The sequence below is a fragment of the Annulohypoxylon truncatum genome, assembly GCF_022578515.1.
Source record: "Annulohypoxylon truncatum strain CBS 140777 unplaced genomic scaffold F4807scaffold_18, whole genome shotgun sequence".
Lineage (NCBI taxonomy): Eukaryota > Fungi > Ascomycota > Sordariomycetes > Xylariales > Hypoxylaceae > Annulohypoxylon > Annulohypoxylon truncatum.
In genome coordinates, this window is record NW_025953804.1 from 70,156 (window position 1) to 91,508 (window position 21,353).

The 21,353-nt window shown below is 46.7% G+C and overlaps 7 protein-coding genes across 7 annotated transcripts; 4 read left to right on the plus strand and 3 right to left on the minus strand.

Annotated features, from left to right (window-relative positions):
- Window positions 1-658: 658 nt before the first annotated feature.
- F4807DRAFT_98286 (NAD(P)-binding protein) lies at window positions 659-2,039 on the minus strand. The gene has a single exon (XM_048003742.1). It carries the CDS (start codon window positions 1,942-1,944, stop codon window positions 961-963), a length of 984 nt encoding a protein of 327 aa, XP_047853657.1. The 5' UTR covers window positions 1,945-2,039; the 3' UTR covers window positions 659-960.
- A 451-nt stretch (window positions 2,040-2,490) lies between these two features.
- F4807DRAFT_427338 (cytochrome P450) lies at window positions 2,491-4,773 on the minus strand. The gene is made up of 2 exons (XM_047998146.1): window positions 3,579-4,773; window positions 2,491-3,505 (listed from the first exon to the last, which is right to left on the minus strand). Exons 1-2 carry the CDS (start codon window positions 4,614-4,616, stop codon window positions 2,810-2,812), a joined length of 1,734 nt encoding a protein of 577 aa, XP_047853658.1. The 5' UTR covers window positions 4,617-4,773; the 3' UTR covers window positions 2,491-2,809.
- A 1,216-nt stretch (window positions 4,774-5,989) lies between these two features.
- On the plus strand, window positions 5,990-7,806 carry F4807DRAFT_467786 (uncharacterized protein; the record flags this gene model as incomplete). Its single annotated transcript, XM_048002532.1, has 5 exons — window positions 5,990-6,247; window positions 6,354-6,567; window positions 6,627-7,024; window positions 7,091-7,467; window positions 7,536-7,806. 5 exons carry the CDS (start codon window positions 5,990-5,992, stop codon window positions 7,804-7,806), a joined length of 1,518 nt encoding a protein of 505 aa, XP_047853659.1.
- A 1,410-nt stretch (window positions 7,807-9,216) lies between these two features.
- On the plus strand, window positions 9,217-11,818 carry F4807DRAFT_467788 (uncharacterized protein; the record flags this gene model as incomplete). The annotated part of the gene is made up of 5 exons (XM_048002533.1): window positions 9,217-9,477; window positions 9,572-9,890; window positions 9,967-9,977; window positions 10,045-10,193; window positions 10,288-11,818. The coding sequence occupies exons 1-5, from the start codon at window positions 9,412-9,414 to the stop codon at window positions 11,816-11,818; spliced, it is 2,076 nt and encodes a 691-aa protein (XP_047853660.1). The 5' UTR covers window positions 9,217-9,411.
- A 1,443-nt stretch (window positions 11,819-13,261) lies between these two features.
- F4807DRAFT_460835 (uncharacterized protein) lies at window positions 13,262-14,227 on the plus strand (the record flags this gene model as incomplete). The annotated part of the gene is made up of 3 exons (XM_048001587.1): window positions 13,262-13,272; window positions 13,371-13,531; window positions 13,881-14,227. The coding sequence occupies 3 exons, from the start codon at window positions 13,262-13,264 to the stop codon at window positions 14,225-14,227; spliced, it is 519 nt and encodes a 172-aa protein (XP_047853661.1).
- A 718-nt stretch (window positions 14,228-14,945) lies between these two features.
- Window positions 14,946-16,215, minus strand: F4807DRAFT_98350 (Phox-like protein). Its single transcript, XM_048003743.1, has 3 exons — window positions 15,354-16,215; window positions 15,098-15,276; window positions 14,946-15,042 (listed from the first exon to the last, which is right to left on the minus strand). Exons 1-3 carry the CDS (start codon window positions 15,900-15,902, stop codon window positions 14,979-14,981), a joined length of 792 nt encoding a protein of 263 aa, XP_047853662.1. The 5' UTR covers window positions 15,903-16,215; the 3' UTR covers window positions 14,946-14,978.
- Window positions 16,216-19,681: 3,466 nt separating this feature from the next.
- F4807DRAFT_427358 (uncharacterized protein) lies at window positions 19,682-21,301 on the plus strand. Its single transcript, XM_047998147.1, has 3 exons — window positions 19,682-20,151; window positions 20,214-20,302; window positions 20,367-21,301. Exons 1-3 carry the CDS (start codon window positions 20,049-20,051, stop codon window positions 20,754-20,756), a joined length of 582 nt encoding a protein of 193 aa, XP_047853663.1. The 5' UTR covers window positions 19,682-20,048; the 3' UTR covers window positions 20,757-21,301.
- Window positions 21,302-21,353: the final 52 nt, after the last annotated feature.

Sequence of the window (21,353 nt, forward strand, 5' to 3'; positions counted from 1 at the left end):
TCTAGAGTATAGTCTATATAGATTCAAGTACCCGTTGGACCTGTTATCCCTCATGGACGACACCGTCCTTTTCCCATCTTGGACTTTGCTGTCGCCCCTGACAACCCTCCGCAACCTAATCGTCGCTAGCACTGTAGAAGAGAGTACTAGTATCGTCTAAACTGCCCTACCATAACCTTTCCAGGGCTACAATGGGGTCGCCAGCGAGATTGTCAGAAGACTCAGTAGGTAAGTAGTGAAATTATTAGGTGTAGTATTAGATAATTCGACACTTTGCCAAATTTGACGTCATCGACAAACGGGAAGAAGTTTTCCCTACGGAGCTTGAACAAGTCTCGAAGGTCCTTGAATTTGTATAAAAGGGGTTGTGCTTTAGGTTAGGTATCCACAGGACTGACCTCGATTTTGGGTGTCCCGACTCTCAACTATCAGGATAGAAGATGGCGATGTAGTTGACTTTTGTTAGGACCCGTTGTCGTTAACTAACGACCTGTTATACTGTACCTAGTCTGTAGAGCGTTGGAAACCCCTAAGATATAGACGTGTTTGAATTAAGGTGCTCCTAGAACTAGTAGTCTCCTTAACATTAGTCTCAGCGGTAGGTACTTTGTGGACTACTTCGTAGAACTGCTGGGGATATCCGTATCGCGCGGTTACTATTGTCCGCCGTCTTAGTATACATAGTACGGGGAAGCATCCAACTGCATTTGTGCTACAGGAGCTAAGGCTTAAGTCCAGGCCGAGTTGTGCTTGGCAATTGTTCGCTCTCGATCGGCTCGCGAGCCATCCGACATTACAATTAACAGTACGTGTGGTTAGACTAAGAAATTGCTAGGTAAAGAGAATAAGTAGGTACTTGTATGTGTGACTCATCCGAGTAATCTACCTAGGTAGCTGTGTCAACTGCCCCCCTAGGGGTGTATAGATCCCATTTGACCACGAATTCCAATAGGTCTATGCTCAATACTTAAACTCCTGGCCAACCAGCTTCTCGCTGAGCGCCCACAACTTCTCCACGAACTCAGCGTTGCTAGCATGCTCTGCGGTCTCCGTAATCTGGCTATTGATCAAAAGGGCCGGCGCCTTGACAGCAATTTCTGGGTCGAGCGCAGCCGTGAGAGGCGTAGCACCGATCTGGGCGTATGATTTAAATCTGGGTTCGTCAAATACGAAGTCCTTGCCCGTGTTGCGCTTCGTGATTTCCAATATACTGTTATAGTCGTCCATAGTCAAGTGTGACCCAAGCTGCGTATCGAGATTTGATCCGGGATGGGCGGCAAACGAGGTAACGCCATGCTTCTTGAGCCGCTTGGTTAAGCCAAAGGAAAATAAGATATTCGCCGTCTTGGCCTGGCCGTATCCTGTCCATGAGTCATACGTCTTACCCCCAGAGAAGTTGTAGTCATCGAAGCGGAAGGGGCTGATGAGATAGCCCAAACTACAGAGGTTGACGACGCGACTACCATATTCTTTGTTGGCATCTGCCGCAGCCAGGAGAGCGGGTACAAGCAGATTGGTCAACAGAAAGTGGCCGACATGATTAGCTGACAGCTGCATTTCAATTCCTTGTTTGTCCACTGTGTACTCCTTGAGGGCCATGTTTCCAGCACTGTTAATAAGCACATCGATCTTGGACGCCGTCGCCTGCAAGACCTCCCCAGCAGCTCGTCGTACAGAGTCGTGGTCAGACAAGTCGGCTTGGACATACGTTGCTTTGACCGAAGGATTCCCTTCTCGGATAGCGGCAAGAACGGGTTCGACTTTCGCAGGTGTCCTCGATACGATGACGATATGTTCTGGCGAAGCTCGAGCTAACGTCGTAGCCATCGAGCTCCCAATGCTGGGCTGACTTGCGCCAGTGATGACAAAAGTACGAGCTTTGGCATGCTGGCCAAAGGCTTTGATGACTTGCTCGCTTGTTGTTGTAGCATCAAATGCGGGCATGATGGCGGCGAGTACTGAATCGCTGGACTTGGATGAGGGAAATTTTATATTCACATTAAAAAGCTTCCCGAGGATTTTTCAGGTTTGGATTTTGTTTGTTGTTGACTTATGCTTTTATAGAGGAAGCCAGAATAAATACTTGTAATGTTCATGTTAGGTACGTTAAATACGGGAGGGCAACTGCCGGGCGTTACAACAGCCCAACTTTACCCCTGAAACTGCGAACATTTCCCACTATCATGCCGCTGAGGCAGCACGAGAGCCTAAGATTGACCAGCCATTGCGAATCCGGCAAATTAACTTGATGTAAAGCTCTTAAGATTGTGCATCTTATCACTCGAAAAGTTCCTAAGGAGTTAATCAACTACCTACCTAGGTAGGTAATCGATATACGCAACCTGGTCGTTAAAGCCGGTAAGGCTCTTACACCCGTCTTACCCGTCTTACCCGTAGCCCAGTTTCATGCAGGTGATCCAGACCTTAGAACTACAGCTTAATGCATAAGACCCTAATACAAGCCAAATAAATCCATCCTAGTCCCATTGAGGTCTTCGCTAACCTGGTAGACATTAAAGATGCGCAATGTACCTCCTAAGGAAGAAACTGTCCGACGGACCCCTGCCAGAGTAATCAGTTGGCAACTACATAATAAAAGTTGACTATGGGCATAAGAGTCGACGAAAAATTATATGATAACTCTTTCAATTAATTTGGATGGTATCGCTACCGCCAGATGAACCCGCACGATGTTGCAGAGGTGGACGGTTAAACGAAAGTAGCCTCACATAGGGGTAAGGCCAAGGCCATGTATGTGAGCCACTAGTGGCTCTAGACTGTGACATATGAATGTACATATAAATGCTGATTAAGGGCTTAATTTTCTCAGTCTCACAAAAGCCTTCTGTGGTTCGCGTGCGATTCCATCGTATCCGGCGTAACCCCCGAGCTGCTCAGGAATCTCCTGCAACTCAAAATTCCAAATCACCAAGGCCATAACTGTTCTGATTTCCAAGTGCGCCATCTTCCTACCCCAGCATTGCCGAATGCCCGCACCAAAATTAAGGTGAGGTCCCGCGGTACTGTTAAATTCAACACCGCCATCTTCGTTGTGGATAAGCCATCGTTCTGGTTCGAAGGTCTTTAGGTCCTTCGTCTCGTCCCATTTACCTCTAGACTTGGCGGCCTTAGACGTTGGACTCCGTAAAACGTCGTCTACGGGGATTGATGGCGACAGGAAGCCGGGTCCGGCGTTGACCATAAAGACCTGACAGCCCTTTGGGACCCTACGGCCCAAGATTTCGGTATCGCGTGCTGCCTCCCTCACAATAGTAAAAGGGGTCAGTCGGTTTGTCTCTTCGATCACCGCCTCGAGGTAGGGTATTCGAGCGTGCCTTAATTCTTCGAATGTGGGCAGTCGTTTTTCTCGCACCGCTTCGGGGATCGCGGAGTACAAGGCATCACGGAGTTTCGACTGGACGTAAGGATAATCGGTTAGGTACTTAGTCATCCAGGCCATGACTCCGCCAGTGGTATGATGTCCAGATATTACATCGGTAAATATCTAACCAGAATCATCAGTCCATCAGTAAGTTTACTTGGTTGTTGAGGGGGTTGAGAGGGAGGTTGAGGCTTACTTCGTCCGCGATGCTTTGGGTTATGAACTGGGGTTGACGTCCCTCCTTTTCTGCTGCCATTCCCTCTCGCATGATGATGTGTTCGAGTGCAGACTGGACCTTGCCCGCCTTGTAGACTTCAAACGCCTTCCTGAGCTGTTGCGGAAGAACCCGATCCTTATGGAAGAAAATCGTCTTGACCCAGGCTTGACGTTTCCACCACCAAAAACTAAGCTTTGGAACCCAGGAGACCGCTGTCTTCTCCAAAACACGAGGGGCGTCCTGGACTGCTAGGAGAAATTCGCTTAGAGGGGCCTCGGGAAATGTTACTGGCTCGTCGACATGCCCCTCAGGAATTTCAGATGGTCGTATCTTTGAAATCAGTTCCAACTGAGGGTCCAATGCGGGATCGTTCATATTGCCACCAAATGCGTAATAAGTCATTACATCAAGAGCAGTGTGCCAATAATCCGACAAGATAGAGAAAGGCCGCCCATTAGCAAGGTTCGTCTGGATCTCCAAGAGCTTGATCAACTTAATCCCCTCGGAGTGCATGAAAGGGCCCATAGTGTTATGAAGGAAGCTCGGTGCCATCAAGTCCTGTCTCAGATGGCGACGGGCTCTAAAATCACCATTCGTCTTGTACCGAGCATGAAAGTCGCCTAGACCTTGCAAGCCATCAATCAAGTACCCAGCCTTGTCGAACTCTGGCCGTCTCATCAAAATATCCTGGCACTCTTGGTAATCTCCTACTAAAATCCATGGCAAGGAGAAAGGGCGAACGAAGACTTGACAAATTGGTGATCTCACGTTTTCAATTTGCTTAGCCAGCCACTTGCTAAATTCACCAGTGGCATGAAGCTCACGGCTCATAGAAGGCGCATCTCCAAACAATGACCTCGTTGCCTCCGGATTGTACGCGATTCCTGGTAGGGGTTTAGGGAGAAACCATTGATAACACAAGTAGACACCAACGGCTACTAGGAAAAGGGACAATATAGCGATCATTTTAGGCAGCAAGTGACTATAATATGTCATGTGTAGTTTTGAGGTTGTCATAGCATCACATGTCACTAGAACAGGGGCAGAGCTTACTCTTATAAGCTATCTTTGTGTAGGTACTTAGGTAATGTTCACAATGAACCTGATATTCACAGATGACAAAATAGGGCTGAAAAGGAAATAATATTCAAAAGAAATAAGCTATGTAATAAGCACTAGTAGGTAGGTATATAAGGAAAAGAAACTTCACTACGTCCGCCAAGACTTGTTGACCGAAGATTGTCGACCGAAGATTGTCGACCGAAGATTATCGGCCGAAGTTTATCGACCAAGATCACGGGAAAACAGATAATGAATAGGTACTGTAACGTTTTTGGGCCGTTAACAACCGTATCGCTAAGTCCGAAACGTTGTTGATATACCTTGGACTGTCCACCAACCTATCAATCATGCTTAGGTAGGTACGCTCTGGTGTTACTATCCCTTTAGTTGGCACAAGACTACAGTCTCCACAAAACCGGTAATTGTACATCGGCGATAGCGTAGGCCCTTTAAGCCTGTAAGCGTTGAGGCGCTTGCGGTGATCTTCAAAGGCGTTTAACCAACTAGAAGTAAGCTTTTGCGGGTGCCAGTAGAGCTCAGGAGCTGCTGGAAGTACAGTTACTAATCGTGGTGGAGCTGTAGTCTTACGCCAACTAAAGGGATATACCAAGAGCAGAGAAAGCAGCTTGTTAACGAATCCTCTCTGTGTAACATGCTCAGCTCTAAAGTATTAGTAGATACATCATCCTACTAGGTATTTTGCACAGCTGGGCAGTGTTAGAGGAACCTATGGATTACCGTAATATTCTAGAATCTGACTTCTTGGAATAGGGCTTCAGCTGCTTAACATTCTTCAGATTTGTCAGATCCTCGTTGGAACATATACGACTTATCGTGCTAGTTTTGTCTTAAGGGAACCGTCTTTGCTTAGAAACTTACACCCCCTAGCTTCTCGCTCTCACGATGATGCTCTACGCATGATGCTGGCCACAAGAAGCGTTGATCACATGTATTCTATTAGACCGAGCAAGTCTTTAGTATATTGCGGAATACCTCCAGGCTAGGTATGGTAGGTTAGACATGTGCCTCACTAAGCCTTGTCGCCATTTCCGGAGGAATGTCTATTTTCATCTAGGTTGGCTGGAGCTGAATAGTTCGGGTAGGATTGGTCTCATGGTCTTGAAGATTTTGAAAACGAAGTCAGATGCGATGATGCTTTCTGGCGGCGAGGCGCAGGATGTCTTGGAATACCTCATGAAGGATTTGAAAAGCTGTCAAACTCAGGAGGCTTGAATATAATATAAATTCATAGGGGCACAAGAGAAATTCGCTCCCAGTTCTGGCTTCTCTAGTTTCGTATCTCCCAAAATCAACTGAAAATAATCACAATGCAGCTCTTTTTCTCTCTTGCAGCGTGTGCTTTGGCTCTTGCTAAGCCCCTTACGGCTCAGCTTCTAGGCACCCGGGATACATTGGTGTCTTCACAAGTCCAGCAAGAACTAGGCTCGCTACTATCTAACAACACCACCATCATCGTACCAAGTGATTCCGACTGGGCTAATGTAACGGAGAGGTACAATACTATTGTCCATCCTCACGTTAAGCTGGTGATTCAGCCCGGAGAAGAATCTGACGTACCAAAAATTGTAAGCGTTCTCACTTCGATTCTATGGATTTATTTTCTCTACCTATTTTTCTCCTTTTACATACCTACCTAGGTATAAGATAACCGCAGAGACTAACACCTAATAGGTCCAATATGCCAACAAACATGAAATCGAATTCTACGCGGTCAATCGCGGCCACGCTTTAACTACTAGCGTTGGGAAGTTCAATGGAATCGAGATTGACCTAAGGAATCTGAGAGATATTCACATCAACTCGGACACGATGAGCGCGAGATTCCAAGGTGGAGTATATGGCCAAGAGGTGCTTGAAGCAATGGCAGCTGCGGGCTATGTCACAGGTGATTGCCATATCTATACCACCAAAAACGCCATAGATGACTAATTTTGCTCGTTAAAGCTACCGGAACCTGCAGTTGCGTCAGTACTCTCGGTCCTGCTCTCGGAGGGGGACATGGAAACCAGCAAGGTGTGCACGGCCTGACCAGTGACGGCATTCTCAACATGAACGTTGTGTTGGCCAATGGTACAGCTATCACCGTCAGTAACTCTAGCAGTTCTGATCTATGGTGGGCTATGCGAGGCGCCGGACATAACTTTGGCATTGTCACCAGTTTCGAGGCGAAGATTTACCCGGACAACAAAACATATTATTATAGGACCTACGAGTTTACAGGGGACAAGCTGGAACCATTGTTTGAAGAGCTCAACAAAATGTACGGCAATGGTAGCCTGTCCACCAAGTGGTTTGGAACCTTTGGTTCCTATATCATGGACACGGCCGTGAGCAAGACTGAGGTGAGTCATCAGTTGAGGCCATTCGTAAACCACCTATTCTCAAAAGCATCTATTAACAGGGTACAGGCTACCATAGCTTGGGTATTCGTTTACGATGGCCCCCAAGCAGAGGCTGAACCATTGTTCAAACCATTCGATTCACTCGGCGCAGCATCATTAACAGGCGGAAATATTCCTTATATAGAGATTAACGATGTTCTGGGTGGCGGGCTAAACTCTACGTTGTGTACTCCGAATCAGACTCACGTCGTAGGAACGGCCGGCCTTCAGGTCTACAATATTACTACGGAGCGCCAGATCTACGATTTATACAATAGAAAGGTCGCAGAGCACCCCGAACTCGGAAGCACCAGGGTGGTCCACGAAGGCTACGCCGTAGAAGGCGTTCGGAAAATCCCGGCGGAAGATTCGGCTTACCCTCTCCGCGATGACTATCTATTAATGTAAGTGCATTCTAGATATGTAGGTAGCACACATGTGACTAGTTTAACTGACATGAACGATGATCTAGGTACTTCGACACTACGCTAGCGCCGGATTCTGCCTTCGAAGACTTTGCGAAAGCGTGGGCACGGGATACCGTGAATCTGTGGAATGCCGGCCAACCCGAACGAAAACCGACGGCGTATGTGAACTATGCGGCCGGCTATGAGTCTCTTCAGGCTATGTATGGCTACGAACCATGGAGGTTGGAGAGGCTGCGCAACCTCAAAGCCAAGTACGATCCAAACAACCGGTTCGCTTATTACAATCCTATTATCCCGTTGACCAAGAATCCCTGAATATCTCAATTACTCATTTATGTAAATATATAATTTTCTTATATTTATATATCCAATGGTACGCATTTTAGAGGTGGTCAGAAGAAGTCAGACGGCGGTCGAGAGGCCCCTTATTTTGTTAGATACGGTCACGTGAGCAAATCCGGGATCTGGAGGGTTATGAAGTATTTGTCTAAGCTTTAACTTGAAGTTAATACAACACATACGAAAACGCCCTTAAAATAGGTACCGAATTACCCAGTGATCACTTTGTTCTTCCGCTGGAATACATGTTTGACACGACAGGAAAATGGACCGAATGTTTCCTGTATCCCCTTGACCGTCGGACATGGGTTAGTTTCCTTGCACTGAATTTCATAATGTCCCGATTAAATAGAGTAAATGTTATTGTAGTATTTCTTAAGTTCTCAAGTTTGAACTGGAACGAGATTAATAAGTCTAGCATGTCTAGGTACTACGTAATATCACCTGACACACCCCCAGGAGGCTATCAGATCACGTGGAAAGAGGGTCTACTTCCTATCAGTTCGGAGCTTGACGAAGCTACCTAATTCTACTTCCGACAAGGATTTATTCATTTACATATCTCAGGTTGGTATCACGAGTAGATTGTTATGTGCCCTGAGCTTGTCCCTGTGCTTTTTTCCGAGACGTATATTGGTTGAATTTCGGGAGGAAGTCCTCCATAGCTCCTGCGTCGAACATCTCCTATTCTTATGTGACAACTTATTGATAACCAGTATAGATACCAGATGCTTCCTTGCTTGGAAGTTTGTTATAAACAACATCACCATGGGGAAATGCTGTTCTGTGTCTGCTCGGATGCGACTTGGCACCCCAGAACTAAAAGGTAGTGTTTTGGCCGTGCAGTCGTCAGTCCAGTTAGCGAGGAACCCATCGGGTGTCCACCCGCACCGACCCTTAAGAAGCCTCTCAAGCGTTGCTATTTGAACTTTAGCTATGGTAGACACGGTTGTTTGTCCAGAAAGTTACAAGGGAATGAGGGAAGTAGATTGGTAAGCTTGGGTAGCGAACTCTTTTAAACGAAGTTCTCCATGCAATCTCGCTGTTATAAAAGATAACTCGGTATGTACTTAGTCAGACGGCACGAACGAATTACTTTTCCTGAACACCTGAAAATATAGATCTGGCCATGCCTACCTACATATGTGTTAGTGGCTTAAGATTTAAAGCCACAATGGGTCAAAAGACCCCAACCTGGGCGTTTTGTGCCGCACGCCAATGCTGACATTATATCCAACAACCCGGACTGCAAAGAGAGCTAGTGGAGATTTCTGACCACATCTGATAATGATATATCATGATTCGTCAGTTAGAAAATGCCACTGTAGGCTACGAAGTTCGTAGGTATCTTAAGTACCTATATAACACACGCTAATGCTGTGCAATTTTAGGATACTGCAAGTCTCGTGCATAATAGACTTAGATATAAGATCAACGTAGCCATGACCTATTTCAATTGATAACGCTAAAACGGCTTCAAGACACCTTTGGCTGTATATGGATTAAAGCAAATTGCCTATACGTTCTTCAATTAATAACTGCTTGCATGGTAGGAACCAGTTATAAACTCCTACAGTTACGATGCAAGGTACCGGCCGGAAACGCCCCGTATCGTCCTGCATACCATGTTACTCAAAAAAGCAAAAGGTGGGTGCATCTAAACTCCTACTTCCTCAATTTCATCGTCGCCACTCACGGTAGTTTTCAAATATGCGATAATAAAATGCCTAATGAATATTAGTGCAATCACGAGTATCCTTGCAATAATTGCACTCGACGTCGCCGGCCAGAGGAATGTGCTTACTACCCCTCTCAAGCTGTCCAGACCACCAGCTTGGCAGAAACACAAAAAGAGCGCATGAATAACGAGAATGAGAACGAGAACGAGAAGAATGTCGGTCTGCCACTAGATCTTTCAAGCAATAATTACTCTCGTATAAATCCGGAACCCAAACATTCGCTGGCCGAACTGTATGGTTATTTCGAGGATAGTAGTCTCAATACATTGGCTCGTGAGTACCATCTGGAGTTCTCCTCTAGCTTCCCATCGTACTACACGAGTACGACTGCTCGTGGTGCCTTGGATTTGTTCTCAGCCCATCTAGAAAGAAACTTTGCTAACTCTAGATGCTGCAGTGGTTCGAAATGTAAGTTGTGGCTATGAGAGAAGTAAAAGAGTGAGTATGGATAGAAACAGAAGCTCATACGAGATAGTTGGGATTGGACGAGGAAGAAACCCGACATGGCCTTCGTCAACGTTTAACACCTAACATCATCGACGAGGTGCAACGAGACATGGACCGGATTCCCGATCGCCAGGTAGTGGATTTCTTAGTGCAATACTTTATGTCTGAAGTTAATTGGTTAGTGCTAACCCGCATTTTATACCAGTTCAAGTCACGATAATGCCTTGAGCTGCTCTAACAACACCTAATTAACGTATCCTTGTCGGGGTAGGATGGACCAATTGATACACCCCCCGTGGTTTTTGTCGCAATACCAGCGGTGGTGGGCTATCAGACAGTTAACACGCGTGTCTGAAGTTGAGTTTGCAGTGCTTATACTGAGGATTTGCTCGTATGCATCTCAATTCTTGCCGTCTCCATCCTATACACTCGATGGAATACGGGGTGTTTCGCTAGCCGACATACGTCATACCTGCGACGATATTGCGACGAAGCTGGCAGCCATCTGTAACCGTTGCGACAGCCGCGGCTCTCTGTTTCGGGTACAACATTTAGCCTTTCTTGGATTAAGATACCTCAGTGAAGGGAAGAGCAACGCCTTTTGCGAAGCTCTTAACCATACCATCAGAGTGGCTCAGAGCATCGGCCTTCATAGTGATGCAGTGACCTCGAGGCACGGATTGAACGAGTTAGATAGGGAAATGCGACGGAGGACATTTTGTAACCTCTATATCTGGGACAGTATCTCGTCAAGACAACTCGACCGCGTCCCTTTCCTGCCTAGTGGCTTGAGGAACTGGCCTCTTATGCGACTTGTGTCCGCCGAAAATGGTGGTACGCAATCGGAAGCTGACGTACCGGAGGAATTCACCTCTCGTCTTCTTCAAGCCCGCCTCTTCGACTTCTGGAGGAATTTAGGGCCGATACAAGACTCTGAATACGTCATAACGGAAGCTGAGGATAGGTATGAAAAGTTCTGTAGCGAGTTTCTTACGAGCTTACCATCCAGTTTTAAGCTTCACCCAGATAAGTCGTGGGACAAGCGTTTCCCCAAGCTTCCACTACAGAGACAGCTCTTACACATCTTCATCTTTGAATCTCTTTGTTGGAACTATCGGCCATTGCTCCCAAAGGATATGGGCTATATCCAGAGCCTTCCGGCATACAAGCGTGTGCTGCTGTCATCCCAGAAAAGGGGGTTGGCCGTGGCTGCGCTCCACGTACTAGATGGAGTTACTATCTTACACACGATGATGGGGGGTTCTCACACGCGTTTTCCTGGAATCATTTTCTATACCTTTGAAGCGGCAGTACTTCTGGCATACCAGTGCATGGATTTGGACTTCCCAGGGGTTAACCATGATGCTCCCCTCAATAGTGAGGCCAAGGCCAAGAGAGACCCCCTTCGCGTCGGGATAACTAACCTCACACGAGAAGAATGTATCCAGGCGATTCATAGATCTCTAAATCGTCTACGTATGCTTGCAGAGGTGAGCAGCATGGCTGAAGTTGGTGCGCACACACTAGCTGGTATTTTAAATAAAATACCTATCGCTGAGGGGGATAACCGGAAAACAACAGATACATCAAACTATCAGTACGACTCGACTACCGCCAACAAGGTAACTGATTCTCTACATTCTGAGCTTCCAGATTCAAGCTCCTTTGATGAACTCATCTCTCTCGTTGGACTGCAAGAGATGTCTCCAAACTGGGAACCACTTACGTCGGACTTTGCTGATGGATTAACTGCGGTGACTGGCCCATTAGAGAGTTGGGACGTGCAGAAAGAAAACCCTTAGACCACTCTTTGGGAGACAAAGCCACATAAACAGCTCGATAGACGGCGTACAATGGCCAGTTGAGCGTTCGGGGGCGGGGGAGAGAGAGACTAATGACGGGGGTGAAAGTCTGCTTATAAACGATGGTGCCTGGAGAGTTCTTGGATACCAACTGACAGAAGAGACAGCGAAGGAAAGAACAAGACATAAAAACAGTAGATGGTTTCTCATGTATTTAGTCATTCTTTACCTGGTTCCTAGGGCCCCAGGGGCCTTAGCAATCTCCGGTTAACACCGGCTCGGGATCACTACAGCAGGAAGTAGCAACTAGAAGCATCAGAAGCATATCGGTCGGATGCATTATCCATGAAACTGGAATCCCCCAACTGCAAGCCATACCTAACAGTACCCAAGTAGTCTTCAGTGCAACCATTGGAGTCCTGCTTCCTCTTTTTTTCGTCCACACTAACGCGTTCTCTGGAAGTCGTATTGGTCGAGGTGCGTGTTCAGGGCGTCTACCTAATCATTTCGAATACTTTCGGCCTGAAAGCATCCTTTGAGTACTTACATAAGATTGATGTCGTAGATAGTCTTGGATAGGTGAGGTGAAGTTGCTAGGGAATAGGGCCGTCAGTTGTGAGCCCGGTCTCGAGTGAAGGGCAGATGCAAGAGGCCCGCCGGTGGCTTGCAGACAGGGGAGCAAAGCCATTATCCCCTAATAGAACGCGACTCTACGATAAATATTAGAGTGCATGTCAATGAAATATAATAATAATGGGGAGACAATTAAGAGGATGTGGCTGTTTATAGAAGGACGCAAGATACCTATTCTATATGATCAGATTAACGACTGCCTGTAAGATGGTCATAGATACTGAGTACCTACACAGGTAGAAAGGGCATTAAGCACTTACCTAAATAGTAGTACGCTTGAACTAACTCCAACACTAAAACAGAGCCGCACAGAATCACACCATGCCATAGACGACGATAGTACGATATTAGTACTAGCAATGTTCCGACTTAGGTTACTATGAAATCGTTAGCTTCGGCGCCATCTTCGGTGAAACCAAGGGGGCAAACTTGATTTAAGATCAAACATACCTTGATAACAATAATGTATGGAATCATCAAGTCACATATATCAACTTATAGTTAACTAGGTGTTTGAATGGCTACGTGCTGATAGGGGGAATCTTATGCTTATATACAGGTTAAAGAAAGAATGTCCCCGTTGTATGAATTAATTTAGCTTATGACGCCAGATAGTTCCTATTGGCGAAGCTAAGCAGCTAACGGGACTATCATTACATTTCACACCGCTTACAAGATTAAAAAATAATTAGCCGCAAGCTCTCAATCGTCTGCTGTATGTAGCCCACAATTAAAAACTTGCATCAAACCACCACTTCCAACTCCAAATTCAACTATCGGCCCTTCAGTAAAGGCATTCGAAACGCAACCATGCTTCGCTGGTAGGTGGGATGAATGTCACCTCGGCATATTAATTGCCTTCATGATCATGATCTTCGATATTGGAATGTATAGATGAGATACTAACTCGCCGTCGCAGGTACCAACGAAAGCTGGCCTCCCGGCCGTTATTGACGCAGAGCGTCACCACTGCCGTGCTATTCGCAGTCGGCGACATCACTGCCCAACAGGCCGTCGAGAAAAAGGGACTTGAGAAGCACGAGCTCGCCCGCACAGGCCGCATGTTCCTTTACGGTGGTGGTACGTTCTGTCCATCTTCTATTCGTGCTTTTTTGAGCTTTTTTGGAGCTTTTTTGAGCTCATATCAGAGCTTGAATATTTCTCACTGGACCTCACCGTTTCTCACTTCACCTTACACCTCACCTCCTTTTTACCCCACATTAAGCTAGTAGTGGGTCAATTCCCTCAACAACATAGCTCTCCCCTTACCCCAAAATGCCCCCCTTTTCTATTGACTAGCCCCCCCTTTTACCCCACAACACTTTATACTACTATTATATGTACTACATTTCCGCAGAGGACACGATGAGGAAGGAAAAATAAATAAAAAATAAAAAAAATTCAATGATCAAAAGCTAACATCCCCCAGCGGTCTTCGGCCCCGCGGCGACGACCTGGTACGGGATCCTGCAGCGGTCGATCCAGCTGCGGAACAAGAAGGCGGAGATGGTGGCGCGCGTGGCGGCCGACCAGCTGCTCTTCGCGCCGACCTTCATCGGCGTCTTCCTCTCGAGTATGGCCGTCATGGAAGGGGGCCCGCCCAAGGAGAAGCTGGCCAAGAGCTACTGGCCCGCGCTGCAGACCAACTACCTCATCTGGCCCTTCGTCCAGATGGCCAACTTCACCCTCGTCCCCCTCGAGCACCGCGTGCTCGTCGTCAACCTCGTCAGCATCGGCTGGAACTGCTACCTCAGCATGATCAACAGCCAGAAGTGAGGAGCCCGGTCCCACCCACCCTTACTGGTGTTTGGGCTCGGATTTCTTTTTATTTTACGAGGATTTCTGCCTACCTGGGAACGGTAGCGGAGAACGTAGGATAGGATATAGAAAAAGGGGGAGTGGGATGAACGAAAAATAAAATGACGGCATTAGATGCAAAAACCAGCAAACCTCCCGGGGCCGAGAGGGTTCGTAATGTGTATTATTCACTCTTAGGATTCATAAGGGGGTTTTAAAGGGGTAACCGCGGTTGCATAGACGAGGCGTTTGTGACCGAGCGTTCTTGCTGAACCGGTTATTGCTTGGCGGGATCGTGTCTTTTGCCAGTCGCAGTTTTTTTTTTTTGGTAAATTTCTCTTCGATCGTTTGATGATTCATTCGCGGTTACATAAGGTTATGACATAGATAGACTTGGTTTCGGGTCTAGAGGAAGAGTATATTCCCATTCGGTAAGAACAGAATTTACATGGAAAGGTCCTCTGCTTAGATGAAATTTACATCTGAAGACTACCGAACTTCGGGGATAATACATCGGTTTTTTATATGTACCACGAATAAAATGGTGGAAAAAGAAGTTGCCCAAGCAATGGTATGTCCAAAATCCATCTCAACTTCCGAGTGTCGCCCCGGGTATCCAAGCTCCAAGCGATTGTGTTCATACAAGATTAGCATTACTTCGTAACGTGCGTCCAAATCGTGCACTACCTCGTGCCAGTCATTTAAGCCTGAGCTGGCTATAAGTTATGTGTCATGAAAAGAGAAACTCCTTCAAAACGGGTGATCCAGAGAATTCCGGATTCAATAATACACAGCTACCGGCCGGTTAATAATTCTCTCTTTTAACAATGTTTTAAGGTGGCAACCTACTTCATAAAGTACTGTAGGCCAGCGCGGCGCTTCTCCAAGAACTTAGGCCTGAATTTCGAGACGATGCTCTTGGGCGGCAACTCGGGCACTGCGGCTTCGAAATTGGGAAACGTGCGTATCAGCCGCCATCGAAAGTCGTCGAATTCCGAGTATCGCTTCCGTATGTTTATGTAACTCCCCTGTAGAAAGCTCGTGTCAGCCCATGCTCCCACCGCCTTTTCTTCAAGATTTCAAGAACCGATTTCGCAAGACTCACGCTCAAAGTCCCCACTCTTATGTTCCAAACCACGAAGGCTCCGATGTTGGTAGTACTGCCATTGACCGTCACGTAGTCCGTGATCTCGACGCTCTTGGCCCAGCACGCGCTCCCCCGATCGTCGAGCTCGCTATTTTCGTTGTCTCGCAGCACGATGCCGCCTGTGGGTATGGAGTCGACGGACGTGCTCGATATCGCTCTCGTGTGGTTCGAGTGGTTGTTCATCCAGTATGGCGGAGATGTTATGGGTGATGTTATCGGCGAAGTCACGGGCGAGGCATTGTTTACATTAGAATCCGGCGTGCTCATCTCCATCCCACGGCTTAACGATGGTGATGCAATTCTTGCCCTAGGATCTAATTGCGACTGTGGTGTATTCGGGGCGTCTGAATCTGTCTCGGTGTCTGTCTCAGTTGCGGGTGGAGATGGCGGTGGATTTGGGCGCAAGGTAGCTTGCGACAAGTTTTTGTGAATGCCTCCGTCCATCATGCCGTCTATTGCGCTGCCTCCCATGGCAATTGGAACCTGAGTTTCTACTGCCGACGCCATTTATCCATCTATGCGCGCGCGGCGCAGTTATCGTCTCGAGGATGATGACGAATCGTGGAGTGTTGTTAGGATCCGCAAATGCGGTTGGCCAAGACACGCTTTCAAATCAACGCGTATATACGAAGGAACGTCTCTCCAAAAATCGTCGTGAGTAACAAGGCGCGAAAAGTAGCAAATTACGTACAAGGTTGAGTATAGTTGGCGACTGGAAGGGATAGAAATTGACTAGTCGAAAAATGAAGTTCTTTGAGAGTTTAGACTTGCGCTAAATCGAACATACAAGACTCAATTGGATGGTGTACCCTTGTACTTGTTTAGTTCAGCGCAAACCGTCTGATTGGTGGGTGGATCGTTCGACGTGGGGGAGACCTAGGGAGTAAGAACAGCCCACGTAAACTTTCGAGGCTCGGCAAGGACGATTGTCAGGGGTTTGTAAGCCTTATCGATTATCTACTGGTTCAAGTTCTTCGACAGCGACGTTGAATACATCCATATTGTACTCATATGAGACGCTCGAGTAAGTTACATGTAGCACGACCTCATTTCAAATGCTTCTTTAAATCTTATTGGTGTTTTATGATGGTTCGTATGAACTGTTTGATATCTAACTTTCCATGTAGCGGGTTGAATCGTGTCGTTTCTTAACACTATCCAACTTGTGATTTCTCAAAATCTTTGCTTTGTGTATGTGTATTTCGTCGGTCTGAAGTATCTAGTAGATAGGAGCTTAAGAGATGCACTGTCTCATTCTGTGAATTGTATGTAGATTATATGTCGGCTTAACAAAATCAGCTCCCATGTATGAACCCATCATACTATCAGCCATCCCCATTCTACCCCTTTAGGTAACTTACACGCTTTATGGTCGGCGGTTAGCGTTGATCAGGAAGCGAAGGGGATAACTCGTTATACGATGGAAAGTGATTATGCCAATGTAGCATCCTGTGATTATTCTAGTAGATGTTACTATGAACTGCTCGTGGAAGCAGAGAGTATTGCTGCGATCATATAAGAGCTAAATGGCAAAGAACCGCAATGCCCTGTTGAGTTCGGAGCTTTGACTCATCCATTGGGCTGAATGCAAAACATAAACTCATTCCGATATACTATCGTAGGCATAGGGTGTCTACTTAGATTATAGGCTTGAAAACCATGATCTAATAAATCCACGAGTGGAATAACACGCCGTGGGAATTCTGTACGATAGATAATAGTTGGTGGAAAAAGATAGGTGTGGCGTGAAAATGGCTTCTGTTACTGCATTTCTTATGCTGATTGACATTTGAAGAGATACCCGGTCATGTTGTGATTGACGGGGAAATGTGCTCCCTAATATGTAAACCGCCAGGACTATAGTGCTTGGTTAGTCGGAGTATTTGGAGATCATAACGACTGCTAGGAAATTTCCCTTTCTTGGCTTGTAGAGTTGCATTAGGGGTCTCTGAAACGCCGTGGCGAAGCAGATGCAACCAGACGTCCAACTGAAGGCACCATACGATATGTGATATGCTGTGAGACTCATCAAATAAAAAAGCTGTGCATGGTGTCTTGTGTCGATCCGTCAAATTGAGATTACGTTGCATTAGCTGCTGATGTGTAGGCTGGCATGTCTTAAAAGGCCATGGTGGAAATACAAGGCAAGCAGCGGTCAAGACGTCCTCTATAGTTCCGAAAACAGGTGAGAATAAGTAGGTATGCCTTTCAGAGGGCGGACCTACGGAGATCCTGCAGTATATACCGGGAGCTGCGGCTGCGGGTGAGGTCGTAAGATCCGCCGCAGCATATCGGCGTTATTCCGTCGTACTGTGTGAGGTTACCTAGGTATCTGTGCGGATTTATGTGTTAGACTCCATCCTGTCCATTCCGAATCATACATGTTTGGTGCGTAGTATTTACTTCATTTTGTTTGATTTTTGACATGTTCTCTAATCTCCTATATCCTACGTATTTCTACACCTAGGTAGGATACACGTATCTAAATGCGGAGACCAAACTTCCGAGGAACTTGAAGCGGTGTCTGAGGATATTTCCTGGAGAGAATGGTCAAACCACTGAGGGGCTGGAAACTTACATGCAGGTTGCTCTTCCGATGCAGAGGAATGCGCACTGTCTACAATCATACCGATCGAATTCAGCAGCGGAATCCGCTACCTGCCCAACTTGGGATATAGCAGATGCCATTGCAGATAGAACCACGGGATTGAGCTGGAGAAAGGAAGAAAAAAAACAGAGGCTGGGATTTATCAAACAATGTTACTTAATACCAGCTAATAATGCGGGGGACTTCGGTCGTTTGTCTGAAAAGACAACGAAAGACCTTGATTAAGACTTCAAAAACCAGGCTCCCGTGTCTCATAAAAGCGTTTGCTCGTTGCGGGGGCAAAATAGTGGCATTCCTTTCGCTACGAGAGTTGCGAAGTTACGTCGATAGGTTGTTGGAATCGTCATATCTTCTAGGGACTCTCTAGGGATTCTTTAGCGACTAATCATGATGAGGTTAGCAAGTGTTATCTACCCGGACAATTAACATCATCATACATATATCGTTTCGTCTACTAGAACATATTAACACAACATTAGACGGAGAATTACTTGGCTTCGTTAAGTGCGTGCAGTAGAATTCGCCGTCAACCCACACACATAGCCTTTAAGCGAAGGTGAAATACTTGGTAGGTCCCATGCGACATCACGCTTCGGATTCTGCAGTCCAACCATCCTGGCCTGCAATACGAGGATTGATGCCTCCTGCTAGCAGGCTAGCAACGCTAGCCCACGCCGGAGGCGCGGCAAGAACGAGGACCATGGCAAAAAGTCGAAGAAAGTCGAGAAGTTCGCTTTCCCCAAACGGCACCTGATGCTACTCTCGCCCAATGGGAATCTCCACAGGCCTTTCTACGAGCGCAGATACCCGTGGGATCCATACTTGCTAGTGTAGGTCAGCTACACTAAATAAGTAGAGACCCTACATAACAGCACGTTAGGTTCTGGGGCCTGATAACTGAATTACAGTAATGTGAGAGACAACGCCCGTATTTTCCGCGATGTCGAATCGACATTGGGTGATTGATGAACCAACTTGATGGATATCGGATGATGAATGCAGATGATCAGCGATAAATTTGCCGTAAGCTGGACTAGACTGAATCCGTCCTCGGTTTATTTGAGTGAAACATCGCAAACATACGGGAATTTTATTTTGGCATTTGGCATTTGGCAGGTCGCACGCCAACGACTTTCCTGTGCTTCCTGAGGCTCTGAGACTAAACTGGAGCTTTACATTAGCGTCTGGTGAGACCTTGTCCGGACTTTTGCAGGGAAGTCAGGGAAGCTTGGGAGCGCATTCTGGATGACATTAAGAGAGATCGGCCTGGGAGCTGGAAAAGCGAAGGCCAAGGTACTGCGTAGTAGCTACCTAGCTAGCTACATCATAGCCAGTCTTCTCACGAGAACTCGAGTTCTAGAGTCTTCGTCGAGTCTAAGCCAAGGTTTTCAAGATTTTAGGTTCTAACGGGAATGCCTCGTATGCAAAAACGAAGCCAATGACATATGTAGGAAACGTCAAAACGAGAATCCTCGACAAGGTACCTTAGGAGGTAGGTATTTCGTGATCCTCCTACTTGCATCGCATCGCTGTGGTGCGACTCTCGCTACATCGACAGTACAAATAGGTAGGTCGATAGATGTCGGCCATCCCTGTCCAACCGATAAAAGGTAGCCACTAATAAGCCGAGCTGAGAGGCCTGGAGGTCTGGGAGATAGCGCTGAGACCATCACCGGACAGGGTATCCATACTGGATATCTCCTTTATTTTTCATTACCGGTTATGTACCCCATACAGTACAATATCGAATATACAAGATGTAGCTCAACCCCCGGTCCGTCCATCTTGGAGCTCTTCCAGATCTTCCTTTTCTCTCAACATTCCTGTCGTTTCCCCTTCGTATCCTAGTGACCGTTTTCTCTCGTTTTAAAACTCGGTCGGCCGGTGAATTCTTCACTTCTAATATTTATATCTGAACCTAATTCTTTCTATTGTATATCATCTTTAATACTACACGGTCGTTCTAATAGCACGAGGGGTGTGAGCAACTGTAGCAAACGATTCCGTTTTAACCATACTTAACGACACCTAATTCCAACATCACAATGCCTTCGATAAGGAGTATCTTGGCCGCGGCCGTCGTCTTCGTCTCGTCCGTCCGGGCTGACTATGTCATTGACCCCAACAGTGTGTCTTTGACTGACAGAAGTAGGTCCTGCCATAGCTTGTCGAACGTATCTTAACTCAGCGGCACCTAACACGATATATAGACAATTGGTGTGCATCCGAGAAGAGCACGTGCCCTTTGATCTGCCAGCAGACTTCTCCCGGAACTACTCTGGTCAACGACTGCGACCCGGTAAGTTTTCAACACTGAAATAGTAGGCCTGCCGATCTTCATGAGCTGACTTTTCGCCCGCTAGAAAACCCTGACCTACGGCTGCATCTGCGGAGACCAGAAACAACCTAACATATCGGAATACTCGCTCACTCTTCCCTATTTCGTCTGCCAAGAATGGGGAAACCAATGCGTGAAGAACTGTGGACAGGACAACTCATGTTCCAGCGCCTGCCGGGAGGACCACCCTTGCGGTGCCTTGAACCCGGTTAGAGCTAACATAACGTCGAGCGCGAGCTCTTCGGCGACGGCGACCGGTGCGACAGCCACAGACTCCAATGCCGTCTACACCGGCTTGGCTGGTAGCAGTGACTCTAACAACGACAACGCCGCATTCCGTCTTGGCGCGAACGATGGCTTGTTTGGTTTTGTTATACTCGCAGCTAGTGTTAGCTTGGGAGTCTTCCTGCTGTAATGTAGAAAGGATGGAACAATTCCTTTAGCCTTTCAGTGATGCCACTTCGAGGGTTGGCCATGAGGACGATGCTAGACGATTCTCGATGAAGATGGAAGCTGTGGTCGGGGCAGCGGACATATTCACCACGCTGTCCTTGCAGCACATAACGAGCTTCATCAAACGTGGAGGGGACGACGACTCATCATTAACACATCAGCAAGGTTGCATAGATGCACACCATACGCTGATATAATATCATTTGGAGCATAGGAGCTTGGTATTTGAATTTGGGAAAGCCACAGAATTTGAGGATTCGGGTACATATTGTCTTGCTGTACAGCAAACTTACAAAACGGAGTCCAAACGAGGGACGCTTGAGCACAAGGCTCACCACTAATAATTGAATCGAATGAAGACCTGGTCTCTTACGAAGACCCAACTCATACCTCTTTGTCTTCTCGCATATGAAAAGAAAGTGGAAGAAACTAATCTATGATCCCTTACGTGTATTAATCATAGATTCGCTTGTGGTGAGTACATAGTAGGAACAATAAAGTTCTAAGCTAAATCCTTGAGTTGTTCCACGGCATGTAATAGTTCTGACTTAAACATCGG